The 18734-nt window shown below is 39.1% G+C and overlaps 1 protein-coding gene and 1 long non-coding RNA gene across 5 annotated transcripts in view; one reads left to right on the forward strand and one right to left on the reverse strand.

Moving 5' to 3' along the window:
• The window catches only part of INO80D (INO80 complex subunit D), a 64965-nt gene that overhangs the window by 27549 nt on the left and 18682 nt on the right, over nucleotides 1-18734 (forward strand). For all 4 annotated transcript variants that reach the window (XM_037043514.1, XM_037043512.1, XM_037043516.1 and 1 more), the window contains exons 5-8: nucleotides 1090-1198; nucleotides 12570-12794; nucleotides 14869-14978; nucleotides 16925-17058. In XM_037043514.1, the coding sequence (XP_036899409.1) occupies nucleotides 1090-1198; nucleotides 12570-12794; nucleotides 14869-14978; nucleotides 16925-17058 (578 nt within the window). The remainder of the gene's footprint in view (nucleotides 1-1089; nucleotides 1199-12569; nucleotides 12795-14868; nucleotides 14979-16924; nucleotides 17059-18734) is intronic.
• On the reverse strand, nucleotides 237-15764 carry LOC118985199 (uncharacterized). The gene is made up of 3 exons (XR_005066070.1): nucleotides 15753-15764; nucleotides 921-926; nucleotides 237-324 (listed from the first exon to the last, which is right to left on the reverse strand). It is a non-coding gene; the product is annotated as an uncharacterized LOC118985199 (long non-coding RNA).

Genomic DNA, 18734 nt, shown 5'->3' on the forward strand with positions numbered 1-18734 from the left:
CTGCTCTACCCAACCTTGGAGCATCATCCAGTGAGAAATCTCAAGCATGAAACTTTGCAAACCACTTTCGACACATTTGATCAGTCACAGCACTTTGTTCATACACTGTACAAACCGTGTTTTTGTGTGTTTCAATTGTTTTTACCCTTTTCGAAATAGTAAAGCATAATATGGCAAAAATGTTGCATATTTTCTTCCATCTTCAATATTAAAATGGCTACACAAAAATTCACCAGTTTTTTTTTAATGCACACTGATATGACAGCTGTCACAATACATTCTAACAAAATTGTTTTGAATGAAGTTAATGAGAACTAAGCACTACTGGAACCACGTTAGGGAGAAAACAAAGTGAGCTTTTTGGCCAGCCTAATAGTACAGGCTTCCCCCACTAGCTGAGTGTTCTAGAAACCCATCTGTGTCAGTGTGCCAACTGATGTTGGTGTGAGAGGCTTTATTCGACTTCAGAAAATTTTCCTATGAAAACCCTTTCAAAGCATTTGTCCATTTCATGATGGGTGATTTATAAGTGCACCTGCCCACGCCACCCTGAGTGTTCAGCAGTTTTTGAACCAAAATGGCATGACCCCCATGTCCCATCCTCCCTATTCACCTTACTCACCCCAAGCGACATTATTTTTGTTTGTTTCCCTGGATGAAAAAAGCAAAGGGAAATGTTTTGCCGATGTGTAAGAGGTGAAACAAGAATGGCAGAAGCTCTAAAAGGCATCAAAATCAGTGAGTTCAGAAACTTTTTAGCAGTGCAAAAAGTGTCTCAGTAGCTGTATTGCATGAAATGGAGAGCACTTTGAAGGTGACTGAAACTTAAACATGTAAGAATAAATACACAATTTTTTATAAATAAATTTTGGGTCTCTGTGGGTCCCCCCTCATGATTATTTAACCTCTATGCTGTACACCTGAAGCTAGTACAAAATAATACTGAATGTAAACTGTAGTTGAAAAATAAAATTTTCATATTATGTTAGTACTTGCTATAGGTGTTGGCCCACGTATTTCAGGTTGTTTTCTATTTAATGTTAAAAGTGAATTTTTTTCTTACTTGGAATATTCTCTCCTCTGTGCCAGGGCTGGACTGGTCTGAAGAGAGCGGAGAGGAACTGGAGGACTCAGAGGAGGCCTCGCCATACCAGGTTGCATGGTCCATCCGAGAAACCCTCAGACATGAAAGACACACGTGAGTCCCCCTTCTTGTTTTTATTCTTAAGTTAACACTGTACTACATCGATCTTCCCTATCTGCGCAATTTTTGAAAAACGTTTATTGGATCCAGTATTATTGTAAAGGAGATCCAAATACACTCCACTTGGAAAGAAATCTACTATATTGTTTGAGCAAAGTTACTCTTAGGTTTTCTTGGCTAATTTGTTTCTGAACCTTGCCATTTATCACTGAAGGAAATAATTGGAATAGACTTTTGAATTGAAAGGGACCTTATGATTATCTGAATCCATTTCCTCATTTTACACAAGAGGAAATCAGGGCCTGGATAAGGCAGGTTAAGGAACTTGCTGTGGTCCCAAGGCTACTTGGAAGTCCCACTCTCTGACTTCTCCGTATGTTTTTTGGCCATATCCCCATAGTTGCCATAAGGAGTGTTCTTTTACTTCACCTGTATCTTCTGTAAGATTGATCTATTTTTAAATATTTAATGTGCTAAATATTTCTAACATGCTAACATGCTTTTCAAGATAATCCCATAAAGGTTCTTGGTGTCTACCTTAATAGAAAGCTGTGAGAAAGCCAGCTTTCCTCCCCACCCCTCAGGGGACTTACAGTCATAGGAATTCACCTGGTGCAGTGTGACTGTGCTGAGAGGCATCCTTATTTATGGGGCCAAAAGATAACCCATGGACTTGGCCAGTTATTTTTTTAAAGAGTATTGTACTTTGTCAACTAATTATTATTTTAAATATTTTATTTATTTATTTTTAGAGAGAGGGGTAGGAAGGGAGAGAGGGGGAGAAACATCACTGTGTAGTTGCCTCTGGTGCGCCCCCTCCTGGGGACCTGGCCTGCAACCCAGGCATGTGCGCTATCTGGGTACTGAACTGAGCCACACCAGCCAGGGCCTTAAAGGGTATCGTGTCTTGAATAGATGATCAGCAAGATAGAAGACCAGTTATCTGCATCATGTCAATTTGTAGAGTTTTGTAGTGTAATTCTGTGAACATACATATAGACTTAAAAATGCTTTGTTAGAACACCCTGAGGTGGATTAGGCTTACGGAACTGATTCACTAGACATTAATGTGTAAACCAGAATTCCAGTGTACAGTAAGACATACAGCTTACAGTGAGATAGTTTACAGTGAGACATAAATCATTAGTACAGGTGTTCACTAAGCAAAACTTACATGGGAAGCAAAATGTGATCAGAAGCTTACTTGGGCATGGAATTAGACCAGAGAGTTAGTTAGATTTATTAATGGCTAGTGCCATTAACTTATGATAGTCTGATGCATTCCTTTCCACGCCTGGGATTTATCTCCCACTTAGTTGTCCTTGCCCTCCCTAGCTCCTAGATAGTGTCGCAGAATGCTGTATATTCTTTGCTCTTGATGTTACATTTTAATGTTAATTTTTTAAATTTTCATTCAAGAGGAGAGAGAAAGAGAAGGGGACACACACACACAGGAATCAGACCAGTGACCTTTTGGTGTACAGGACCATGCTGCAACCAACTGGCTACACCCACATGAGCCAGGGCTCGATATTCCATTTTATATGTCGTTCAAGACTGTTTCATTATCATTAGCATATTCTTTCCCTCAGCTAGAAGTACAATTGAGTGAGTGTAAACTTTCTTGTTTGTAGATCCTATCAATCATGCTTCTAAAAGTTGATCATTTGTATCCACTTACTTGGGATATTTTGGGTAAATTTTACAAATTGCTGTAAATGAAGTAACATAAGTAAATGCTCAGCACAGTACCTGGTACGTGGGAACAGTTGATAAATGATAGTTATGATGATTCCTGTTTTAATTCTCGAGGTGACCTAAACATTAGGAGCTCTTCATTAGGAGCATTCTACATCCATTTCTGCCTTTTGTTCTTGCAGAGTTTTCAGAATATTTCTTTTGTTGTTTTGACTGTGACCATCCTTATTTCTCTTCACCTTTGTGGCATTTTATTTTCTTGGCCACTTTTCCTAGGCTTAGGGAACTGACTCACTCATTGCTTCCTCTTTGACTTACCGTGATACTCTGCTTTCCTGGTTCTTCTTTTCCTTCGGAATATTTTTCTCCTTTTTATAAGCAATTACCCTTACTTCTTGCCTAGCTGACACTTTGCTCTTTGGCCCTTCATTCTTCTCTCTTCATTTATTTATTTATTCACGCAACATACATGTTCTTGCTGAACACTTATGCTCCAGGTGTGGAGCACTCCCTATTCCTTTTCTTGGCTAATGCTGAGATTGAATTTGTTTATGCATAAAATCCTAGGTGGACAGTTTTTCTTTCAATACTTAAGGTGTTGCTTACATGTTTTGCATTGTTGCCAATGAGAAATCAGCAGTTATTTGTATCATTGTCATTCATATCTTTGGTCCAGCAAACTGGACTTTTGTTTTGTTTGTTTTTTTCTTCTCTGACTTTTAAGATTTTTCTCTTTATCAATAGTTTAAAACAGTTTGATATAGCTCGTTTTTGTTTTTGTTTTTTTAATGTTTCCTGTGCTTGGAACTCAGTGAGCTTTCTATAGCTCTAGATTATGTCTTATCAAATGAAGAAAATTTTTGGCTGAATTTTTTTCAGTTTTTCTTCTTTCCCCTTCTATTTGAGAAACTCTAGTTATATATATTTTAGGCTGCTTGAAATTATCCCATAACTTACAGATGTCCCGTTCATTTTTTGTTAGTCTATTTTTTCCTCTCTGTGTTTCACTTGGGAAAGTTTCTATTATTGTCTTCAGGTTCATTAATCTTTTATTTGTAGCACTTAATCAGCCATTAATCCCATCCAGTGTATTTTTTTATATTAGACATTGTGTTTTTCATCCCTAGAAGATTGTTTGCCTCTCCTTTATGTGATTGTGGTTTACTCTACCTTCTTGAATATATGGGATATATTTTTAATAAATTTTAAAAAGGTTTTATTGATTTATTTTTAGAGAGAAAGGAAGGGAGAGAGGGAGAGAAAAATTGATGTGTTGGTTGCCTCTCACACACCCTCAACCAGGGACTCAGCCCACAACCCAGGCATGTATACTGACTGGGATTCGAACGAGTGACCCTTTAGTTTGCAGGTCGGCACTCAGTCCAGCCAGGGCTACTTTTAATAAAGTTTTTAGATGTCTGGTTTACTAATTCTATTATCTGTATCATTTCTGGGTCCTTATAGGTTCTATTTTCCTGTTCTTTGTATGCCTGATAAGTTTTTTTCCCTTTTATTGAATTTCAGTGGGTTACACTTAGTAACAAAATTATACAGGTTTCAGGTATACAATTCTACAACACATCATCTGTACATTGTATTGTGTGTTCACTACATCCATCACCATTGATCCCACCTGTACCCTCCACTTCTCCTTACCCTCTTCCCCCTGGTAATCACCACATTGTTGTTCCTGTCCATGAGTTTTCTCCCTCTTATTTCCTTTTGCTCAGTCCTACCGTCCCCTCCACCTGGCTCCACTCCTAGTTGTCAGCCTGCTCTCTGCCTATGAGTCTGTCTCTATTTTGCTTGTTAGTTCAGTTTGTTCATTAGATTCCACATATGAGTGAAGTCATATAGTACTTGTCTTTCTCTGACTGGCTTATTTCACTTAGCGTAATGTTCTCTAGGTCCATGCAGGCTATTGCAAAGGGTAAAATTTCCTTCTTTTTTCTTCTTTTATTCATTCGTCTACCGAGTGGCACTTGGCTGCTTCTATATTTTGGCTATTGTAAATAACGTTGTAATGAACATAGGGGTGCATGTATTCCTTTGAATTAGTATTTTGGGTTTAAATTCCCTCCAGTGGAATCACTGGGGTAATAAGGCAGTCTCATTTTTAATTTTTATAAAAAAATTTATTTACTTATTTTTTAGAAAGAGGGGAAGGGAGATAGAAAGTGAGGGAAAGATACATGACTGTGAGAGATAGATGACTGGTCGCCTCTCCCACACCCCAAATAGGGACCTGGCCTGCAACCCAGGCATGTGCCCTGACCAGGAATTGGACCAGCAGCAGCCTTTTAGCTCACAGGCCAGCACTCAGTCCACTGAGCCACACTAGCCAGGGCTCATTTTTGATTTTTTGAAGTAACTCCATAGAGTGCTTTCCACAGTGGCTACACCAATCTGTATTCTGATAGGTGTGGGGTAATACCTCATTGTAGTTTTAATTTGCATTTTTCTGGTGATTGATGGTGTTAAGCATTTTTCATATGTCTGTTGGCCATCTGTATGTCCTCTTTGGAAGATATCTATTAAGATCCTTTGCCCATTGTTAATTGGATTGTTTGTTTTGTGTGTGTGTGTGTGTGTGTGTGTGTTGTTTTATAAGTTTCTTATAAATTTTGGATAGTAATCCCTTATCAGGTGTATCAGTGAATATATTCTCCCATTTAGTGAGTTCTTTTCATTTTATTGATGGTTTCCTTTGCTTTGCAAAAACTTTTTATTTTGAGGTGGTTCCATTTGCTTTTTTTATTGTTGTTTTCCTTACTTGAGGCAATATATCAGAAAACATATTGCTGTGAGAAATGTTTGAGATTTTACCACCTTTGTTATCTTCTAGAATTTTTATGGTTTCAAGTCATACTTAAGTCTTTAATCCATTTCAAGTTTATTCTTGTGCATGGTGTAAATAGATGTTTTAGTTTCTTGAAGTTTTTCATCATTTTTTTTACATAAGTTTTCAATTACTTGCTCTTTTTCTTCTTTCTCTGGCACACTCATGATGCAGATGTTGGTGCACTTGAAAGTTGTTCTGGAACCTTCTTAAACTGTCCCTTTTTTTTGGATTATTTTTACTTTCAGCTGTTCTGATATGGTGTTTTTTGCTTCCTTATATTCCATATTGCTGATTTATTGTTGGCTTCATCTACTCTACTTTTGATTCCTTCTAAATTATTCATTTCAGTTAGTGTATCCTTCTTTTCTGTTTGGTTCTTTTTTTATGATTTTCATTTTTTAAATACTTTTGGAGTTCTCAGTAAGTTTATTGAGCATCCTTTTTTAAAAAAGATTTTTAGAGAGGGATAAGGGAAGGAGAAAGAGAGGGAGAGAAATATCTGTGTGTGAGAAACATCAATTCTCACACAAGCAAGAGACACTGTGGTTGCCTCTTGCTTGCCCCCAACTGGGCACCTGGCCCACAACCCAGGCATGTGCCCTGACTGGGAGTCAAACTGGTGACCTTTCATTTTACAGGCCAGTGGTCAGTCCACTGAACCACACTAGCCAGAGTTCATTGAGCATCCTTATAACAAGTTTTTATTTTACTTTTTAAGGAGAATATACCACTGGAAATGCAGCCATGGCACTTACTTTATTATTTATTCATCATTCTCTTTTTTAGAGAGAGGGGAGGGGAAGGAGAGAGAGAGAAACATTGATCAGTTCCCTCCCGTACACGCCCTGAGTAGGGACCAATTTTGCCACCTAAGCATTAACCTGACTGGGAATTTAACCTTCGACCTTTCGGTGTATGGGACAGTGCTCCAGCCAATTGAGTGACACTGGCCAGGGAATAACCAGGGTTTTGAACTCTGCATGTGGTAAATTGCTTGTCTCCATTTTGTTAAGTTCTTTTTTGGGAGTTTTGTTCTATTCTTTCAGTTGAGACATGTTTCTTTGTCTCCTCATTTTGGCAGCTTCCCTGTGTTTGTTTCTGTGTATTAGGTAGAGCTGACACATCTCTTGGGTTGGGTAGTGTGGCCTAATGTTGTTGGTGTACTGTAGGGTTCAGTGGCACAGCTTCCCTGTTCACCCGAGTTGGGCACTCCAGTTGTATCTCCCCTTCTCTCATGTGGACTGTGTACACCCTCGTCTTGTAGTCGAGCCTTGGTTGCTTTGTCACACCAATGGTAGAGATTTATCCCAGGCTGATCAGCTGCATGCACTGGCTTGAGCCACCATGATGGATCAGCTGTACTTCAGCAGGGCTCCGGTGCCCACTGAGTTCACTTCTTGAGTGTGTTGCTTATGGAGGTGGTTGGGTAATGCTTTCATGTGGTCTGAAGCTGTCTACCTTGTGTGCTGGCGCTGGGGCCTCCTGGGAAGTGCAGGCCAAGGGCAGCTGCCACTTGTGCACTGTCCAGGGCCACCAGAACAGAGCTACAAAGTGATCTGCAGATGGCTGCTACTCGTGTGGGGCCTGTAGGTGCCCGGATGGGCTAAGCCGGGAACCATGGCCAGCCACTTCTAGTGCCAGTGCCATGCCTTGGGCCACAGAGTAAGTGGTTTGAGGCTAGATGCTGCTTGTTTGAGAGGTTTTAGTCAAGTCTAAAGTATGAGCCATTAGTATGGAAAAGCCGCAGCAGCTTTGTTGGGCCCAAAAGTTGGGTGGAGTGAGATCTCGGGGAATCAGAGAAGGCAGAGGGCAGAAGTGCATGAACAGTGAGATCTAGGTTGATGGAGACTCAGATGTGGCATCCACCTCCTGGTCTGGGGGGAGGGTGATCAAAAAAGGAACAACGGCCTCTGCCAGCAGTTTTGTCTGGTAGAATGCTGCCCCACCCCCCAGCTCTTGCCCTAATGCCAGACAGCTTCCATATTTTGTCGGGTATAATATGCACCTATGTTTCTGAGCGCTTTATACATGGGATTATTGTACCTATGTTATGTAGCCATTATATTCATGTATAATGCTCATCCTTATTTTTCTCTCAACAATTGGGGCAAAAAGTGCACATTATATATGGCAAAATGTGGTAAGTTCCTGCCTGTGTGTCCCTTGTGCCTTTCAAGCTGCTGCCCTAGTGCTGGAGCTCAGAGGGAGTGAGTCCGAATACATTTGTGCATGGACCTTTTAAGAGGAACTGCTTGGGACATCAGCAGCCCTCTGTCTCACTTATCCACAATACCCACTGGGTTTCACAGCCAGAAGTTACAGGGACTTCTCTTCCTGTCACTGGAACCCTGGCTGGGCTGGGGAGCCTGATGTGGGGCTGGGACCCCTTGCTCCTGAAAGGGGGACCTCCACAGCTGAAATATCCTTCCCGAATCTTATCTGCCATATGGGCGGAACCAGTTTGCCGCATCTTCATCCCCTCTTCCAGTCTTGATGTGGCTTTTTATACCCTTAGTTGTAGGGCTTCCATTCAGCTAGACTTGAAGTGGTTCTGAATGATGGTTGTTTGGTAGTTTAGTTGGAATTTTGCTACAGTCTGTTTACCCAGATTTTTATTCTCTAGTGAAACTCAAAGCTTGTGTGTCTCTAGAAAAGTGTCCATTTCCTCAGTATTTAATTTAATTGGCATACTTTTTTGTAATAGTACCTTATAAATTTTTTTTCTTTTAAGATACATTGTAATGTTCTCTTTTCATTTCTAATTTTAGTAACTTGAGTCTTCTCTTTCTTTTTGGTTAATTGAGCTTTAAAGCTTTTAATTTTGTTCATCATTTCAAGAACCAGCTTCTGGTTTCATTGATTTTTCTCTCATACTTTTCTTATTTTTTTATTTATTTCTCTTCTAGTCTTCATTGTTTTCTTCCTTCTGCTTGTTTTGTGTTCTCTCCTTCTCATTTCTTAATGTGGAATGTTAGGTTATTGATTTGGTATCTTTTTAAAAGTATAAGTGATTACTGCTATAAATTGTTAAGGTTCATTGTGAGATAAAGGAAAATATGTATTGGTCTCTGTCCCCAGCTCCTAAAACCCTTGTAATTTTCTAAATGATAAGAGCACTGGGAGCATCTTTCGTTCCTTTGAGGTGACTACAGGTGGGCTCCTGGGTGGCTTCTGAATGGGTGCCAGTCACCAGAAAGACCAAGCCCTTATTTGTGGCTAGGAATTTTTAGCTGAACCTCATCCCCCCAGAGACAGGAGAGGGGCTGGAAATGGAGTTAATACTAGGTCACCCCTGCTGGAGGAAGCTTCTCTAAAGTCCCAGTAGCACAGGGTTCACAGAGCTTTGGGGAAGGTGAACTGCTGGGGGTGCTGGGGGTTCTGGGGGCGTGGCATGTCCAAACAGGGCATGGCAGCTCCCTAAGTCTGTATCCGTCTTTTTTTTTTTCTTCCTGTCATGAAAAGTGGCCCACCCTCTCCTGTGCATGATAACTTGATTTTGTAGGTCCTGGACTCATTTTAGAATCTTGGGTTCATCTTGTTGGGATACATTCGGTGAAGGCAGCCCATTATCCTCTTCCGTTCCCTGCTTCCCACTTCCGCTTCAGTTCTGATTTTTAAGAAAAATATTTGTTTGTTTGCCTGTTGTTTTTTTTTAATATTCATCTGAGGACATGCCTGTTGATTTTAGAGAGAGGGAGAGAAAGAGCAGTGTGAGAAGTCAGTTGCCTCCTGTACACTCCCTGACCAGAGATGGAACCACAACCTAGGCATGGCCCCTGACCAGGAATCGAACCCTCAGCCTTTCAGTTTATGGGAAGTCGCTCCAACCAGCTGAGTCCCAGGGCCAGGGCTGTTTGTTTTTTGACCAAGGATTTTGGGAAGAGATTTCCTCTGCTTCCTTTGAGACCAAAAGTGCATCCACAAGTATGTTGTCTTAGCCTGTGTGTAGTTGCTTGGGGTTCCTTGGAGTATCTAAGTTGCCACAGTACCATTCGCCTTCTACTGCTTTTTGTTTCAACTGTTATCTGTATGTGAATAACTCGAAAATCTTCTCATGTCTGACCTTTCTTTTGAGTTGGAACTGCCTATCGGATACTTATCATCAACTATTCTGCCATACACTAAATTCAGCATAATTAAACTCATTCTTTTCCTCAACATTCTTGCCTCTTTCTGACTCCCATATTTTTATCAGAGGTGTTAACCTTTTTGCTCTTGTTGTTTTAAAAAGGTAAAGTAAAATGAAAGTTATTTTGGGAATTTTGTGTCATGCCTTAAGATTACTGACAAGCCTGAAGTCTCAGGAAATCGGGTTTGGAATTTGTGGCTTTATATTGGAGTTACTATTACCATTTTAATAATGGTAATACCTGTACTTACATTGTGATCTTACATATGTCATGTTTTTTCATTTTCTTAACCTCAGGAGTAGGCAAGCCGCTAGCTCTACCTCTCATTTTGCAGACGGAGGGAAACTAGCACACTTGAGAATACAGGAAGTGCCAGGCCAGGTCTGGCGCTGCTGGCAGCTGGCCTTTCTCTTTCCCGCTCGCTGCCCCCTCCTTAGCAGAACCAGGTCTGTAATGGTAACGTCAGAGCACCGTAGAAGTGGGAAGCCTCTAGGAGATTTTCTAGTTTAGGATCACGACAGGGGTGGTCTGTGGGCCGGTGCTCATCTGCAAACTGCCTGTTACTGGTTCACAACAAGTGACTATAGAAATTACAAATAAACTTTGAAAACTTGTGTCATGATGTAGTATCCAGGTGCGTTTTTCCATAGTTAACTTGAGAACTACTAATCTAGGTCATTCCTCTATGCAGTAAGAGTCTTTTGAAATAACAATTTTGGCAAGTGATTACCCACTCTAGCTTTACTTTCTTTAAGACTTACTCTTTCTTCTCTCTTTTTTCTGTCAATGGCACTTACATTCTCCTAGTTACACAGATTCAAAGTTACTCAGTTTATCTACTACACTCCCATACGCACCCCACTCCTTAGCCAAACCGAGCTACGTAGTACTTGCTGCCCCACCCTGTCCATCTCAGCGTCTTGGCTGATGTTGCTTCATCGCTGTGAGGTACCCTTGTGTCTTTTCTTCAGATTGTACCCTTTCTTCACAACTTGTGCTCTGTCTTTCATCCAGCAGCCTTTCTAGTGAACTTCAGTAGCACTTTGTGCCTGTCTTGTGGTACTTACTGGTATCTACATGGTGTTTAAGATATTTTTAACACTTACTAGAGCTCACAAATAAAGACCTGCTGTGGGTTTGGGGGGAACAGTTCAGAATACAGGTTCCTGGGCCCCACCCTGTGGGCACTCTGGTTTGTATCTGAGGTGAGTCATGGGAATCTGACATTTTAAAGAGCTCCCACCTGGCTGGTGTAGCTCAGTGGATTGAGCGCGGGCCTGCGAACCAAAAGATTGCAGCTCAATTCCCCGTCTGGGCACATGCCTGGGTTGCAGGCCAGTTCCCAGCAGGGGCCAGTTCCCAGCCGGGGATGCACAAGAAGCAACCATACATTGAATGAATGAATGAATGAATGAATGAATGAATGAATGAATAAAGAGCTCCCAGACTTTTCGAATTTGAGTCGGATGTTTGAATCATTGGTCTGACTGCCCCACTGTTTTAGTTACTGGGACTGTTTTGAATTGTCTAACGTTTGGGATGCATTTGTGTTATCTAAGTTACATCGCAAACTTCTTGAAATGTTTTGTTTCTCCTTTATAGTATTTAGCATAATAGACAGACAGTAACTGTTGAGTGTTACATATGTAGAAAGATTGAAGTAAAATCTTCAACTGATGTATCTGAGGAGAACGTGTTCCTTAGGACATGTACTAATCGGAGGTTGACAGACAGCCTGTTAACTATTCTGAAGGAGAAAGGAAGGAGGGATGCCACATCTGAGAAACCAAGCCATGATTTATAGATGATTAGTAAGATAATGCCTAGTTTATAGTGTCACATGAGTGCTATTTATTTATGTTACAATAGAAGAGAAAGAAGGTGAAATAACACCATTGGTTTTCAAGTCTAGTGTGCACTATTCCCAGCAGTAAACAGTAAGCTAATACAAAAGTGACCTGTCTGACCTCCCTGGCAGAGGGCTCCCTAACTGACCCCAGCACTCTTTCTTGCTGAGCCTACCCAGTGCCCTCTGCATCCTTTTCTACGCAGCATCCCTGCAGGGCCACCAATCAGTGGACGTTAGCATAGTGACAGGAGAAACCGTGGTGTATGAAATGCTGTTTAGGATGTATCTCCTATACTTAAAAACATAACATAGAACATAGAATGATTGTAATCCCTACCATCCAAATTGTTTGTGTTTAGCAAGAAAAATGTAGTTAAAAACCAGTACGTATAAAATGGCATCTCTTTGATGATACACTGCTAGAATTCACTGCTCTGTTTCTGGCATGATCTATCTTTTATGAAGTTATGCTGAATGTTTCCTCATAACTGCCATGTCATTTACTAAGACTTTTTTAGTGAGTAAAGGTAAAAAATACATATTCTTCCCAAGAATTCCTAATTACTTAAAATTTAGAAGACACTGATGCATTGTGGAATTAATGATTTGCTGAGAAGGTTAAGCTTCTTAGAGCATCGGGTTGCCTCTGCCTCCTTGCCTCTTTGTTGAAGTCCTGTACTTGTTTTCAGCACTACTGGAATTCTCTTCCTCTGCTCTGGTTGAGGATGTGCTCACACGCCCCAAGTCTTAACCCTCTGCCTCCAGCCACCTCCCTCCCCATGCTTCCCCTTTCTAAAATGAGCCTAACCGGTAATCAGTTTTCACTTCTCTCTTTGCACCTTCCAGGTCAGATGATGATGACACGGAGAGTAGGAGCTCCAGGGTGACCCAACTTTGCACTTACTTTCAGCAGAAATATAAGCACCTCTGCCGCCTGGAGCGGGCAGAATCTCGTCAAAAGAAATGCCGGCACACGTTTAGGAAAGCCTTGCTGCAGGCGGCCAGCAGAGAGCCCGAGTGCACTGGGCGGTTACTCCAGGAGCTGCAGAGAGCAGCCTGCAGCCGGCCCAGGTCAGAGCCCTGCGCAGCCGCCTGTTCCGGAGGCACCTGGCCCGTCTTCTCTCTGTGCCCTTTGAGGGAGCAGTTGAGGCACAAGGGGTGGTGGACATTTAGGTCTGAAGTATTTACCCATTCGACTTTGATTTTGTCGCTCAGATAAACTTGATTAAAATTCATTCAATAAAGAATTTGAGAATGTTACCTGTCTTTAAATATATATATAGTGCCTAGAATTTTTGTGTTTTTAAAAGTAATATTTGTAGGTTTTTTACTACAAAAGTAGCATTTTACATTTTTTTACTTTCTTAAAGCTTTTTTTGAAATGTATTTTGTTAATATTTACATTATCCCATATTATTAGTTCAAAATGTTTTATAACATTGGATCTCTTTGGGGAGGAAATCCCTCTGTTTATAGTATAGATACTTGGCTTATTATGAAAAATTTGAAAAATATAGAAAAAAGAAGGGGAAAAATCTCCATAAGTAGTATCACCATTCACAAATCAGAGAGAATATCGTAAACACTTTGATTCTGTTTCCTTCTAGACTTTTTGTGTGTGAGCGTGTATGTGTGTGTAAAATCTGCAGTGAGCCATGTGCTTGAATTAAAAAGCAAAATTGAAATCATGCACTACTTTTTTGTTTTCTGCTTTTTTCCATTTAACACTGAATTATGATTTTTCATTCTGAAACATGACTTTTAATAGTTTCATAATACAAATGTCAGTCTTTATACTTGTTCATTTTTATATTTATAATTAAGCAAAGTTGATCTGTACTGGTTTTAAGAGTTATGTTATCTAGCTTTTTTCCCCTTAAAAATATATTATAGCCATTCCCCCATGTTCTTAAAGATTGTTTTAAAAACATGATTTATGTTTGCATAATACTTTATTGAATGCAAATCCATATATTGGAGATGTAGAGTTAGTTTCAACAAAGAAATTATGGTATGTTACCACTTTAGAAGTTTATCTAGGTGATGAAAACTTAAATCAAAATTACTTAGATTATGTACTTTTTGAAAGTACTAGCTTAACTAAATTAAACATTTCTAAAACATCTTACTTAACGAGGGAAATAATTTTCAAAATTTAGAATGTTTAGTTCTGTATTGAGTTTATTATTTCACACTTTTACTTATTTTCAGATAAGCTTGAATATGTACTGTACAACATCTCCATAAGTAGTATCACAGGAGTTTGTACATCTACATATTAGCAGTGGTTATCTCTAAATAGTGGGATTATTAATTAAAGTTTAGAAAATTTATAGTCTATGAATTTTAATTTTTCTGTAGAGATCATGAGTTCACTTGAGGGGCAAAAGGGTTAAAACAGAAAACTGAAAAATCACCTTTGCATTGTAGCTATTGATTATATTTCTTACATATCTGTATATTTTTTCTAATTTCATTTTATTTTGTGTGTTTCGGTTTTCATTATATTTGCTGTAAAAAAGTAACCTATTTTTCAGTTGCTTATCTCTAAAAGATACTATGCCTTTAAGAGTTTTCTGCTCATTGTCCTGTTTAGAGCTGTTTAAAACTATGCGTGTGAATCCGATATACCTGCACAAGGACTGCGCCTGCCGCATTCTCCTCTACTCAGAGTTCCTCGTCCTCTGGGGGAGGCAGTGTCCTAGAGCACCCTTTAGGTCTTGGCTTACTTATTCAGAGACCTACCTTTTTCAGAGAAACTAGGTCCTCCTATTATCTATGCTCTGTATTTAAGTGTTTTAAATGCGCTATCTTTCCTTGTCTCTTATCTGTACTGTACAGGTGAGGAAGTTGAGACTTAAGCAAGGCTAAGTGACCTGCCAGGGTCACACAGCTAGTTCCCTGTTCCTCGTCACTTTTCTGTGTCTCCTTTAATTTTGTAAAAAAGGCACAGTTGAAACAGATTATAATTATTTTTGATAGCAGTTTGGGGAAACTGGAACTGATCATTATAACTCATATCTACATTTTATTTAATGAATATAGAGAGGTAACATGTTGGTATTACGTTGTAGTAACTTAGGGTTGAAAATTTCCCTGGATTCTTTAAGCATTTTTTAAAAAATAATTATTTTTCTTTTCTTAGTGTAAGCCGGACCACGCTGAGGGAGGTGGAGCCAGCAGCATGCAGTGGAACGGCGAGGGGTGAACCCTGTGCTAACAGGGCCCTTCCATTCACCAGACATTGTTTCCAACGTATCCTGTGAACTGAACTGAGTGTGCATTTGAAAGTCCTGATTCTTCAGGGCCGTGTTTTTCACTCTTAAGCCAGTGAATGACTTTAATTTTTATATGACTTCTAATTTCCATAATGTCCCCTGAATAATTTTTTCTGCTTATATCATTGGAGTTCACAGTAAGCAAAATTGACAACAACTAGCAGGTTCTTCCAGGCTGTCTCTTAATTCAATTTTGTGACAGAATTTCAGTCCTTCCAGTGGTTCTAGATAGTTTACAAGAAGTGACTATAATACACTAATCAGTGGAAAAAACAAATCATATGCTTCAGTAGTATTTTCATCTTCCAAGAAAGTTATATAGCTTTACAGTGTGCCTTTTACTGTGGGAATAGCTTGGTATTTGTATTGTGTACAGCGCTGATTTGAAATGAATAACAGGTAACATTACTGACCAGGAAAGAAGATATCTTCAGACAGAAAATACAACACTGGAGGGAAACTTACATCAAGGGCTTCAAGCTGGTTGTGAAATCCTTACTACTCTCACTTGTATTAAACATTTAAAATTGAGTAGTACTTAAAACATTTATATAGTAACAATTACTTACTGTGCTACCTGACTTTTGCCCTCCTTTCTATTCTTCAAGTTGTATTTTCTCAACTTTTCCAGCAGCAATTTGTATGCTGTAAAGGCTTAATGAAGAGTCGTAATATAAAAACATGAAAGGAAAACCAAGAAGATACTTCCTTAGTAGATATAAAGTGAATTTGGGGAGATGTAGTTAATGACCAAAGGTATGGATGCTTAAAGGGTTGATGGTGTAAAGCTGATGTTCTAATTTTAATAGTGCAGTTTTGATTTAAAAGTGGATTTTTGTTAAGTTTGAGTATGGTGTTGGAAATTTACAACGAAAAAATCCAAATTTGGGCACATTATTAGAATTGTATCTTTATATTTTTAGTCTTTTCTATGCCAACTAATTAATTGTAATCTTTATTTTTTTCAACTACAGTTTACATTATATACTATTTTGTGTTATTTTCAGGTTTTTTTATTCTTCTTTTTTTTAGTCCTCGCCCAAGGATATATTTATTGATTTTAGACAAAGGGGAAGGGGTGGGGAGAGAGATTGAGAGAGAGAGAACCTTGGTGTAAGAGAGAAATATCAGTGGGTTGTCGCTCATATGGGTGTCCTCAGTGAGGACTGTGAACTCGCAACCCAGGGATGTGCCTTGACTGGGAATCCAACCCTTGGCCTTTCAGTGCCTGCAGCAATGCTTCAGGCAACCGAGTCACACCAGCCAGGGCTGTTTTTATTCTTGATGAGTATCATATGCAGGAGTCTTCCTTAAAAGAAAGTTTCTTTTTTTTAAACNATTTTCAGGTTTTTTTATTCTTCTTTTTTTTAGTCCTCGCCCAAGGATATATTTATTGATTTTAGACAAAGGGGAAGGGGTGGGGAGAGAGATTGAGAGAGAGAGAACCTTGGTGTAAGAGAGAAATATCAGTGGGTTGTCGCTCATATGGGTGTCCTCAGTGAGGACTGTGAACTCGCAACCCAGGGATGTGCCTTGACTGTGCCTTTTTATTCTTGATGAGTATCATATGCAGGAGTCTTCCTTAAAAGAAAGTTTCTTTTTTTTTAAACATTATATTGGAACTTGTAAGAGTTGGTGTGTTAAGAAGGAAATAACCCTGCTTCTACAAGTAACAGAAATCAGAATGACTTTAAAGGAGACCTGTGTTTAGGGCCACAGTGGCAAAATAGACTCCAGTAAATAATGATGATAAAACTGTCATCATTTTTTCTTATCAATAGCTGGGTTGGTTGTTTAGCTTTTATAGATAATAAAATTTAATACTTACCAAACGCAAGTAAGCAAAGAAGAAAACTTCACATATCTCAAAATCGAGTAATTAGAGTTTCAGTATGTTGTATTCTTAACTTAGAAAAAACCCAGATATCCTCTTGAACCGCTCTCAGCAGCTCTTCTCAAGTTGCACAGCCAAGTTTGCAGATGGACAGCAGTGCTCTGTGCCTGTTTTTGACATCACGCACCAGACGCCTCTGTGTGAAGAACATGCCAAAAAAATGGTAAGTTCGGGTTTTCTTCAGCAGAGGCCCAGACTGTGGATAGTTGTCCTTAGTCACAATTATTTTGTGACTTAGTACAAACTATTTATGTCCATAATTCATTGAAACAAGTTTTATGAAACAATGCTCTTAGTACCTAATATTTTCTAGTTCTGTTTTACTAAAAATGTTGGTCATGACCCATTGAATTGGTTTCATACCCTTGTTTATAAACAACAAAAATGCTGTTTTAGTGATTAAATATGATCGCTTTTTTTATATCTGTCCCTATTCTATACCTCTCTTCTTACTATATTTTCTTAATCATAGCAGATTTCCCAATTTCCTTTTTGCCTTATTTCTCTAGATTTTTGTTGTATTATATACAGTTCTGGGAATGCCTTAGATAGTTAATAGAGTTTTGGCCAAAAGCCAGACTTTTCTGTAATTCTGCTAAACTTAATCATTGCTTTTGCTAATGTTAGTATCATAAGCCCTAATTAATTCAGGATAATTTAGTGGAGAGACAAGTCTGAATTAGTGAACTATTTAATTTATGTAATCACTTAAAATAAGTGGCATTTTTATTGTTTTCACCCATCGGACACTCAGTGACTTCCTCTGCTACTAGATGCATAAATACCTGCTAAAGATGCAAGGTATTATGTGAGGTGTGTGTACTAAAAAGCTGAGTGAGGTGCTTCTCACCCACTGTGGACCTGTTACAGTTTTCAAACTGCATCAGGATAACTAAGGGCCAGGTAGGTCTTACCATCTGAGGTTGTGACCCTCATGTTGCCGCTTAGCTAAGCATTTAACAAGAACTCATAATACAGGCTTTCTTAACCTCAGTTTCCATGTGTTTAGGTCACTGGCTTCTCTCTTTTGTTTTTAAATTTTCTTTATGGGCTGTGTATTTAGAAATTTTGTATACTAAACTACATACACAAATGTTGAATAATTATTTTCCCATTTTAATTTAGAAACATTTAAAATGTAAACACTTTTGTTAGCTCATTCAGGCTTTATCGCGATGAAGGAATGATTCCTAGGTTCTTGAACCACTTCTGTGGGTCTTTGCTGATGCCCCTTGGTAACGTGGGCACTGTGGCTTTCACACTGCTGAGGTCACTCATCCAGCTGTGTGTTTTGATTTTTAAGTTAGGCCGTTTGTAACGTGGGCACTGCGGCTTTCACACTGCTGAGGTCACTCATCCAGCTGTGTGTTTTGATTTTTAAGTTAGGCCGTTTGTAACGTGGGCACTGCGGCTTTCACACTGCTGAGGTCACTCATCCAGCTGTGTGTTTTGATTTTTAAGTTAGGCCGTTTGACATGCTTCTAATAGGACTAGGAAAGTATTGTCAACTAAGGAGCCTGCTTCGGGGTGTGCTTTATTGACTCAGTGAGGTGAGTGTTTGTTGAATTCACATAATAACAATTTCTTTTAACACGAGGCAACACAAGGATACAGTTTTCTTTAAAGAAATTGTAAGCAGCTACTTTTTCCCCCAGCTGATTAAATATTCCCACTTAGGCAAATTCAGGTAGGCAAACATACGGCTGAATTAGTATAGTAAAATTAGTCATAAAATGATACACATTTTATATACTATAAATAAAATATTAATCAGTTTTAAAAGGTATTTATTTACAAAGTTTTGAAAATGGTGTTTTCTCTGAATGCAGTTATAAAATC

Source organism: Sturnira hondurensis, unplaced genomic scaffold (genome assembly GCF_014824575.4).
Source record: "Sturnira hondurensis isolate 20B ecotype Veracruz unplaced genomic scaffold, ASM1482457v3 Scaffold0004136, whole genome shotgun sequence".
NCBI lineage: Eukaryota > Metazoa > Chordata > Mammalia > Chiroptera > Phyllostomidae > Sturnira > Sturnira hondurensis.